This window comes from Chiloscyllium plagiosum, unplaced genomic scaffold, assembly GCF_004010195.1.
Source record: "Chiloscyllium plagiosum isolate BGI_BamShark_2017 unplaced genomic scaffold, ASM401019v2 scaf_5914, whole genome shotgun sequence".
Taxonomy (NCBI): Eukaryota; Metazoa; Chordata; class Chondrichthyes; order Orectolobiformes; family Hemiscylliidae; genus Chiloscyllium; species Chiloscyllium plagiosum.
This window is the reverse complement of record NW_025214930.1, coordinates 1-10,464: the sequence shown is the minus strand read 5'-3', so window position 1 is coordinate 10,464 and position 10,464 is coordinate 1. Positions and strand designations below refer to the sequence as shown.

Genomic DNA, 10,464 nt, shown 5'->3' with positions numbered 1-10,464 from the left:
CCTCCACAACCCTGCACCACAATGTCCCTCCATAACCCTACACCACACTGTACCTCTAAAACCCTGCACCACAATGTTCCTCCATAACCCTGCACCACACTGTACCTCCATAACCCTACACCACACTGTAACTCCATAACCCTGCGCCACACTGTACCTGCATAACCAGGCTTTCGAGTATGCAAGTGTGTAAACGCACAGAGACTTTGGTGGTGAGTCCCTGAGCCCACGAGGGGAAGGAGATAGGTCACTCAGCCCAATCACATTCGTGATAGGAAACAAAAACACATCCTACCTAATGCCCGGGACTGACACCCGTTCACTCAAAGTGACGCCTTGATTCTGTCACCAGGTACCCCCACTGCCCCATCAATGACCCTGACTCCTCAATGTCCTTCCATGAATTGCTCAGGTATACCCCTCTCCATTTGTGATACACCCTGTCTAGTGTCGCACTGAATCACACCACCATGTGTAACAGCTCCCCCACACCATCCGCTGACGCACCCCTGTTGTATATCGGTTAACAAATTAAACAATCATGACATACCACTCATTGTGGCATTGTCTCTGGGTAATAACCTTGTTTCATTTATTACGTAGAGTGAAAGTGTTTCAAGTTGTACCCACAGTAAAGCCCAATGCATCTGTATCTGTTCTCTCTTATACCAGAAGGCCATAGGCCACTCCACCCCTCAAGCCTTCTCTCCTGTTCAATAGGATCATGCCTGATTTGACATTCCTCCTGTCCACTTCCTTTTCCTGTAATCCTCAATGACCCTGCTGATCGGAGATGCCAGGAACCTATAGCTTCAAGCAGTGCCCGACCACCCTGAGTTCCCAGCAACCCGAGGGAGGTTGGCAAAAGGAAGTTTGAGGCCATTCCCAAAAAGGCCAGCTTTTCCACATAACCTCCCGTCGCGTTTCCTTCCAGAACAACCGGCTGGAAGATATTCCCGTCGAGCACTTGTCCCGGCTCACCAAACTGAGGACCCTCAGCTTGCACAACAACAGGATCCTGTCCCAAGGTAAGGGGTACGAGGGGCCGAAGGGACTGCTTTAGGATGGGATGGGGGAGGGGGTTGTGTTGGCCATGGAAGGGGTTTCCAGGCTCAAGTTCGATCTCAACATCTCGGCTTGGGTTTGTCCCCTAGCCCCTACACTCCAGAGAGCACTCACTGTGAGACAGGAGGCGCTGTTCTGAGCTTAAGTACAACAACAACTGAAATCACCTAGCGCTCCCATGAGGTCAGGCCACGACTGTGTACAGCAAGCTCAGAGAGAATACCAACACACACAGAGGGAAAGGGGACAGCAATTTAGCCAATTGATTCCTCAGAGCAGAGGGCTAGCCGGTGAGGATGGATTGAATGGTCTTTGGGAAAACAATATGTTGGTAATTCCCAGAAAATTTGACAGGATTGATGCCAATCCACGTTTGCTGGAGATTCTTCATTCCAGAGGAATATTCTCAGGATGAGGGACTCAGGTAAAAAGATAAAGTAAGACGATAAGACATCAGAGCAGAAATTAGGCCATTCAGCCCATCGAGCCTGCTCAGCCATTCCATCATGGCTGACACATTTCTCAACCCCATTCTCCTGCTTTCTCCCCTTGATCCCCTTCACAATCGAGAACACATCTACCTCCGTCGTTAATCGACTTGCCTACAATACAGCCAGACCATGGGGCTGCCCCGTCATTCAAGAGAGAGAGAGAGAGAGGGAGGGAGAGAGGACTGGGAGTGGGTTAACCTGAGGGCCACCATGCCCCAGGCCAGGGGAGGCATTGAGAAGGAGAGTCCTTCAAGGTGACCTCAGGGAAGTTCAGACGGGAATGGGGACCAACATATTCTGAAGGATCATCGGACTGATTCCCGGGATGGACAGATGGGGATCGACTGGATTGACTGGGCTTCTCCACAGTGGAATTGAGAACAATGGCAGGGGCTGGGGCAAAATCTCATAAAAACATGTATAATCCTGATGGGACAACTTCCTGATGCTGGGCAAGTCCAGAACTAGGGGTCACAGTCTAAGAACACGGAGTAAGTCATTCAGTAAGTCGTTCATGGAACGCCCTGCCAGTAGCAGTGGTCGACTGTCCCTCAATATGGGCATTTAAACGGGCATTGGATAGGCATATGGAGGATAGTGGGCTAGTGTAGGTTAGGTGGGCTTGGATCGGCGCAACATCGAGGGCCAAAGGGCCTGTACTGCGCTGTATTTTTCTATGTTCTATATTCTAGAACTAAGATGGGGATGGATTTCTCCACTCAGAGATGTGAACCTGTGGAATTCTCTCCCACAGGAAGCTGTTGGGACCAATTTGGTAAATATGTTCAAGAGGGAGCTGGACTTGGCCCTTGCAGCTAAAGGGATCAAGGAGTATGGAGAGAAAGTGGGATTGGGATCAGCCATGATCAAATGAATAGGGGAGCAGGCTTTAAGGGCCTAGTCCTGCTTCTATTCTTGGCGTTTCTTCACTCAGAGGGTTGTGTACCTTAGGAATTTGCTACCCCAGAGAGCTGTGGCCAATCACTCAGGTGGCTCAGTGGTTAGCACTGCTGCCTCACAGTGCCAGGGGGACCCAGGTTCGATTCCAGCCTTGGGTGACTGTCTGTGTGGAGTTTGCACATTCTCCATGTCTGTGTGCTCCTGTTTCCTCCCAAAGTCCAAAGATGGATGGTTTGGCCATGGGGAATGTGGGGTCACAGTGCTCTTTTGGGGGGGGGTGGACTCGATGGGTCAAATGGCCTGCTTCCACACTAAACAAAAAAAAAGTACTCAGGCCTGAGGGGGTCCTGGAAGTGGTGTGAGGGATTGTGGGGGATGGGGATTGTGGGGGAAGGTAGGGTTGGCCGGTGTCGAGATGACCAAATGGTGGAACTGTGCCAAGGTGGGTGTGCCTGGCTGATGCTCCTGTTGTGCTTGTTCCTACAGGCTTACCCGATAAAGCGTTCACATCTCTCCAACAGCTGGAGTACCTGTACTTGGCAAACAACAAGGTGAGTGTGCCCAGCTCCACCCACACACACACACACACACACACAGAGGGTACTGTGCAAGGGAAGGGGCAAGCCTGAGAGATGGGGTCAGCCTCAACATTAACTCCCTGCACCTCCCCTCCCCACCCCACCCCCACCCTCAGCGCTATCCCATTGCACACAGGGAAGGGAACACATGTCACACACAGTGACCGAACCAGCACCTTCAGGGGTACAGAAAACAAAACTCAACCTGCATTTATATAGCGCTCACATTGTCCTGGAGTGTCTCACAGCCGACGAAGTGTGTCAGAGGTGCAATCATGGTTGTGCGTGTGCACAGCAAGATCCCACTAAGAACTTTGTGGCGATGGTCAGAGGACTGGAACATCGAGTGTCAGGGAGCACAGCACTGGGCCAGGGTTAGCAGAGCTCACAGGGGATCCATCTGCGTCAGTGACCACACCAGTCCGTACAGGGCCAGTGTGTACAGAGACAGCGCATACAGGGCAAGTGTGTACAGGGCCAGTGTGTACAGGGCCAGTCCGTACAGAGCCAGTCCATACAGGGCCAGCGCATACAGGGCCAGTCCGTACAGGGCCAGTGTGTACAGAGACAGCGCATACAGGGCCAGCGCATACAGGGCCAGTCCGTACAGGGCCAGTGTGTACAGAGACAACGCATACAGGGTAAGTGTGCACACTGCCAGTGTGTACAGTGCCAGTGTGTACAAGGCTAGTGCATACAGGGCCAGTGTGTACAAGGCCAGTGCGTACAGAGACAGTGCGCAGAGACAGTGTGCACAGGGCCAGTGCATACAGAGACAGCACATACAGGGTCAGTGTGTATACAGCCAGAGTGTACAGGGCCAATGTGTACAGAGCCAGTGCGTACAGGGCCAGTGCGTACAGAGACAGTGCATACAGGGTCAGTGTGTACAGGGCCATTGTGTACAGAGCCAGTGTGTACAGTGCCAGTGTGTACATGGCCAGTGTGCACAGAGCCAGTGCAGGCAGGGCCAGTGCGTACAGGGCAGTGCATACAGGGCCATTGTGTACAGGGCCATTGTGTACAGAGCCAGTGTGTACAGTGCCAGTGTGTACTGAGCCAGTGCAGACAGGGCCAGTGCATACAGAGCCAGTGTGCACAGTGCATACAGGGCCAGTGTGTACAGAGCCAGTCCGGACAGGGCCAGTGCATACAGGGCCATTGTGTACACAGCCAGTGCAGACAGGGCCAGTGTGCACAGACTCAGTGCTTACAGGGCCAGTGTATACAGATCCAGTGCATACATGGCCAATGTGCACAGGGCCAGTGCATACAGTGTCAGTGTGTACAGTGCCAGTGTGTACAGAGCCAGTGCATACATGGCTAGTGCGTACAGAACCAGTGCATACAGTGCCAGTGTATACAGGTCCAGTGCATGCATGGCCAGTGTGTACAGAGCCACTGCGTACCTCTCCGGTCGGGCCCTGGTCAGATTTGAGGGTTTTGATGAGTTCATTTTCTTCCCCTCTCCTCCATTTTCTCCTGAGGAGGGTCAGCCCCTGGGACCTGCACATTCTCCCTGTGATCTCCTGAGATTGCGGCCTCTGGGCACAGGGGCACACTGATCGAAAGCGACTGTACACTCTCTCTGGGTTTATGATGGGCTAATGTAATTTGTTATTGAGGTCAAATCATTGCCCTCTCTATCCCTACCCTACATCAACATAGTCCTGTACCAGACACACCCTGATCATGATAAAGACCCCCATCTTGATCACTAATGCCCCTGTAAGGTGGGAAATCTGCCCTCCTTTACCCTGTCTGACTCCAGACACACAGCAACGTGGTCAGCTCTGAGCTGCCTTTGGAAATACCACATTTCCAAAGGGCCGGGTTATCATTGGCAGGTTTGTCAATGAGGCGCGTCGATCCACTGAATGGGTCAACAGAAACTCTTGGTGGGGAAGGAGCTGGAGGTAGATGTTGCATGTACCTTGGTGCTGAAGTCTGGGCAGGATCCACTGTTTGGAGCACTGTGTCCAGTTCTGGTCGCCCTGCTACAGGAAGGACATCATTAAATTGGAGAGGGTGCAGAAAAGATTTACAAGGATGTTGCCGGAGTTGGAGGGTTTGAGCTATAGGGAGAGGCTGGGGCTGTTTTCCCTGGAGCGTCGGAGGCTGAGGGGTGACCTTATAGAGGTTTACAAAATCATGAGGGGCATGGATAGGGTAAATGGACAAGGTTCTTTTTCCCCAGGGTAGGGTAGTCCAAAACTTAGACGGCAGAGGTTTAAGGTGAGAGGGGAAAGGTTTTAAAGGAACCTGAGGAGCAATAATTTCACGCATGTGTGGAATGAGCTGCCAGAGAAAGTGGTGGAGGTGGGTACAGTTACAACATTTAAAGGGCATCTAGATGGGTATGTGGATAGGAAGGGTTTAGAGGGATATGGGCTGAACACAGGCAAACAGGCCCAGATTTGTTTGGGAACACGGTCGGCATGGACAAGTTGGGCCGAAGGGTCTGTTTCGTGCTGTATGACTCCAGGACTGTGACTCTCTGATGGAGGGAGAGGCTATTACACTGTAACAGGAGGGAAAATGGGTGGGCAAGGACAGGGTGAGGTGAGAGGACCAAGGGGTCACTGTGTTACTGTACGCTAACACTAACTCTGATTCCGTTGCTACCTTCTCAGCTGACAGTAACCCCCAGGCAGCTGCCCAACACCCTGAGCATCGCTGACTTTGCTGGCAACCACCTCACAGAGATCTTCGCTCTCACCTTCGGGCACAAGCCGAAACTCAGGTAACGTCCGGCAAGCTGCCTTCTCGGCTGGGTCAATCAGGGAGATTCCCTAAAAAGGGGAGCACGGAACTCATGGTAGAAACTGACCTTTGGGGGCTCCCTTCTGTCAAAACCAACCTCCACAAACAGAATCGTAGCACTGTGACAGAGCAGGAGGAGGACGTTCAGCCCATCGTGAGCGCCGTGGTTCTATCCCCCAAGTGCCAATCTCCTTGCCTTGTCTGCATTTCCCTAACATCCAATGATCATATGCTGCAGAAAGAGGCCATTGAGTATATAGCGACCCACCCAAGAGTATCCCACATAGTCCCACTCCATCCTGCATTTCCCATGGCTAACCCACCCAACCTGCTCATCCCTGGACAGTATGGGTAATTTCCCATGGCTAACTCACCCAGACTGCTCATTCCTGGACAGTATGGGTAATTTCCCATGGCTAACCCACCCAGCCTGCTCATCCCTGGACAGTATGGGTAATTTCCCATGGCTAACCCACCCTATCCTGCACATGCTTGGACTGTGGGAGGAAACCGGAGCATCCAGAGGAAACGTTCTCCCTGTGTCTGTCAAACAGACACAGGGAGAATGTGCAAACTCCACACAAACAGTCACCCGAGGCTGGGATTGAACCCAGGTCCCTGGCGCTGTGAGGCAGCAGTGCTAACCACTGAGCCACTGTGACTCCTACTCCTATTTCTTTTGGTCTCATTGTCTTATGTTGGTCGGTCACCACCTTTGATGTTTGAGAGTCTAACCTCTTGTGGATGGAAACTGGCTGGTGCATGTGTTCAGGCTTCTGTACCTTCTCCCCGATGGTAGAGGTTGTAGAAAAACATTGCCAGGGTGGGATGGATCTTTGAGAAAGCTGGCCGCCTTTCCTTGACAGTGGACCTAGTAGATGGATTCTATAGATGGGAGGTTGGCCTTTGTGATTGTGCGGGCTGGGTTCACCACTCTCTGTAACCGTCTCCCATCTTGAATGGTACAGTTGCCGTACCAGGTAGTGATATATCCAGACAGAATGCTCTTGATGGCGCACCTATAAAAGTTGGCAAGGGTATTCGGAACCCAGGTCCCTGGCGCTGTGAGGCAGCAGTGCTAACCACTGAGCCACTGTGACTCCTTCTCCTATTTCTTTGATGTTTGAGAGTCCAACCTCTTGTGGATGGAAACCGGCTGGTGCATGTGTTCAGGCTTCTGTACCTTCTCCCCGATGGTAGAGGTTGTAAAACAACATTGCCAGGGTGGGATGGATCTTTGAGAATGCTGGCAGCCTTTCCTTGACAGTGGACCTAGTAGATGGATTCTATAGATGGGAGGTTGGCCTTTGTGATTGTGCGGGCCGGGTTCACCACTCTCTGTAACCGTCTCCCATCTTGAATGGTACCATTGCCATACCAGGTAGTGATATATCCAGAGAGAATGCTCTCGATGGCACACCCATAAAAGTTGGCAAGGGTATTCACCGTCATGCCAAATTTCCTCAGCTGCCTGAGGAAGAAGAGATGTTGTTGGGCCTTTGTAACCAGTGCATCCACATGAAGAGTCCAAAAAAGCTTGTTGTGGATGACCACTTCCAGGAGCTTGACACTCTTCACTCGTTCCACCTCTGTGCTGTTAATGTGTAGGGGGCATGAGTAACAACCCGCCGAAAGTCAATAATGAGTTCTTTGGTTTTGCCGGCATTGAGAGCTAGATTGTTCTCAGTGCACCATTTTTCCAGGTCTTCCATCTCCCGTCTGTTGTCTGTTTCATCGTCACCTGAGATTTGACCGACTATGGTGGTGTCATCAGCTAACTTGTAAATGGCATTAGTCTGGTATTTGGCGACCTAGTTATGGGTAAACAGTGAGGACAGTAGGCGGCTGAGTATGCACCCCTGGGGGGCTCCAGTGTTGAGTGTTAGTGAGGATGAAATATTGTCCCCAATCTTCACTGATTGTGGCCTGTGGGTCAGGAGACTGAGGATCCAGTTAGAGAGTGGGGCTTAGTCCGAGATCACTAACTGCCTGTTGCATGCCGAATTTGTTGTATAATGGCATAGCTTTCAGATCATTCAGGCACAGCATCTTTAAGATAGTGACATGACATTATAACACAAGATGTTCCAGTATAAAAGAACCCACCTCATCTACCATCACTCTCACTTGCAATGTAGTCAGTATGTAGTGCCTTTGGTTGGTTAGGTGTATGAAAATGTACAGTAATATCATTAAGCACAGACCATACGTGTGTGTCGGTGTGCCTGGTATCAGATAGCCATGTAAACAATTACAGTGGACAATAAATTTCCAGATATCTGTCTCAACAAAACTGCCTGACTCTCTACGGGTATATGTGAGCTGTGAAGAGCATCAGAATTGGTTGAAAAAGGTACAAACAGAGCAGTTTTCGCAAATAAACAAGTGATCCCAGCACCTTGTCAAAGCATCCCACAGCAGAGCGTCAAATTCGGTGCAGACCGAGTTGAGATTGGGCAGAGGCTGGTGAAGAGTTAGCAGGGAGGGCCCACATAAGGGTGGAGCATCATCAGGTTTGAAGAGAGAAAAGAGATAGCAAGGCGTGGGGAAGGGAGGGGCCACGGTTTTGGGAAGGAATCTGAAGGAAAGAGCAACAATCTTGTTCCCCAATGCAGGAGTGGAGGATTTCCAAAGAGCTGGGATGGAGTTGGCACAAGAGAGTGAGCTGTGGGGAGTTGTTAATGAGGCTGTGGGCAGAGTACAGGGTGGGGAGGGTTCGAGAGTAGTGTTTTGTAACACATGAGATGGAACGTGCAAGACAAATGGAGAGGAACTGTCGGAGAAGATCCGGCCAGGAGGTAATGATGTAAACCAGCGTTCCAGGAATTGTGGGAGCTTGGGGTTTGCGGTTTTTGGGAGGGGGCAGCTATGAGCTGAACTGAGATGGTGCAGGGGTGGAAAAGAAACTTACTAAACATTAAACTGCTGGAACGCTCAGCATGTCTCCAGCTAAGTCACAAAGGTTATAGAGTCCATTCAATTCAAGACTTGAGTCTATAAATAAGAGGCGATCTCACTGAGACTATAGGATTCTGAAAGGGTAGTGAGAGGATGTTTCCCCTGATGGGAGAGTCTAGGACCAGAGGGCATAGTCTCTGAATAAAGGGTCACCAATTTCAGACTGGGATGAGGAGGCATTTCTTCTCTCAGAGGGTTGTGGGTCTTTGGAGCTCCTTGCCACAGGGAGAGCCATGGGGGCAGAGTCCTTGTGGATATTTGAGGCTGAGATTGATAGATTCTCAATCAGTCGGAGAATCAAGGGTGACAGGCAGGAAAGTGGACATGAGGATGATTATGTTGAATGGTGGAGCACGCTTGAAGGGCCGAATGGCCCACTCCTCCTCCTTTTTCTTACGGTCTTAATACTTTCACTGCTTTCCATCGCAGCTAATGGTGACTGTTTTCTCACAGGTCTGTGTATCTCCACAACAATAATCTGACCAATGCTGGCCTCCCCAAGGCCATGTTCAGTGGCTCGGACATGGTCAATATTTTAATCCTATCCAACAATAATCTGACCCGGGTTCCTGAGATTCTGCCATCTCAGCTTATCCAGCTGCATTTACAGGTATGTGTTGGAGTGTCATTCATCTATAACCACAAAGTACAGTACAGTAGAATGGATAAGTACAGTGGAACAAGCAGATATAGTGCAAACAATGTATACAGAGTAACAGGGTGTACGGTGTAACAGGCATGTATGGTGTAATAGGCGTATACCATGAAACAGGTGTATATGGTATAACAGGCATATACAGTGTAACAGGTGTGTATGGCGTAACAGGCGTCTAACAGGCATGCACTGTGTACAGTATAGCAGGTGTCTACAGTGCAAAGGTGTGCATAGAGCAACAGGCATTTACAGTGTAATGGGTGTGTACAGTATAGCAGGCATGTGCAGCATAACATGTGTGCACATTACAACAGGTATGCGCAGTACAAGCGTGTGCAGTACAACAGGTGTGTGCAATGCAAAAGGCGTGTGCTGTACAACAGGCGTGTGCAGTACAACAGGTGCATGCAGTACAACAGGCATGTGCAGTACAACAGGTGTGTGCAGTACAACAGGCGTGTGCTGTACAACAGGCGTGTGCTGTACAACAGATGTGTGCAGTACAACAGGCACGTGCAGTACAATAGGTGTGTGCAGTACAACAGGCGTGTGCAGTACAACAGATGTGTGCACTATAACAGACGTGTCCAGTACAATAGGCATGTGCAGTACAACTGGCGTGTGCAGTACAACAGGCGTGTGCAGTACAACAGGCGTGTGCTGTACAACACGTGTGCAGTATAACAGGCATGTGCAGTACAACAGGCATGTGCAGAACAACAGGCGTGTGCTGTGCAACAGATGTGTGCACTATAACAGGTGTGTGCAGTATAACAGGTGTGTGCAATACAACAGGTGTGTGCAGTACAACAGGCGTGTGCAGTACAACAGATGTGTGCAGTACAACAGACGTGAGCTGTACAACAGATGTATGCAGTATAACAGGCGTGTGCAGAACAACAGGCATGTGCAGTACAACAGGCGTGTGCAGTACAACAGGCGTGTGCAGAACAACAGGCATGTGCAGTACAACAGGCGTGTGCAGGACAACAGGCGTGTGCAGTACAACAAGCATCTGCAGTACAACAGGCGTGTGCTGTACAACAGATGTGTG

General features: G+C 50.6%; 1 protein-coding gene across 1 annotated transcript in view; it reads left to right on the top strand.

Moving 5' to 3' along the window:
• LOC122548084 (podocan-like protein 1) overlaps window positions 1-9,365 on the top strand; it is a gene marked incomplete at its 3' end in the record, with an annotated part of 14,662 nt that extends 5,297 nt beyond the window's left edge. The window contains exons 2-5 of the mRNA XM_043686650.1: window positions 935-1,028; window positions 2,943-3,007; window positions 5,668-5,777; window positions 9,209-9,365. Coding sequence (XP_043542585.1) covers window positions 935-1,028; window positions 2,943-3,007; window positions 5,668-5,777; window positions 9,209-9,365 — 426 coding nt within the window. The remainder of the gene's footprint in view (window positions 1-934; window positions 1,029-2,942; window positions 3,008-5,667; window positions 5,778-9,208) is intronic.
• Between the last annotated feature and the right edge of the window lie 1,099 nt (window positions 9,366-10,464).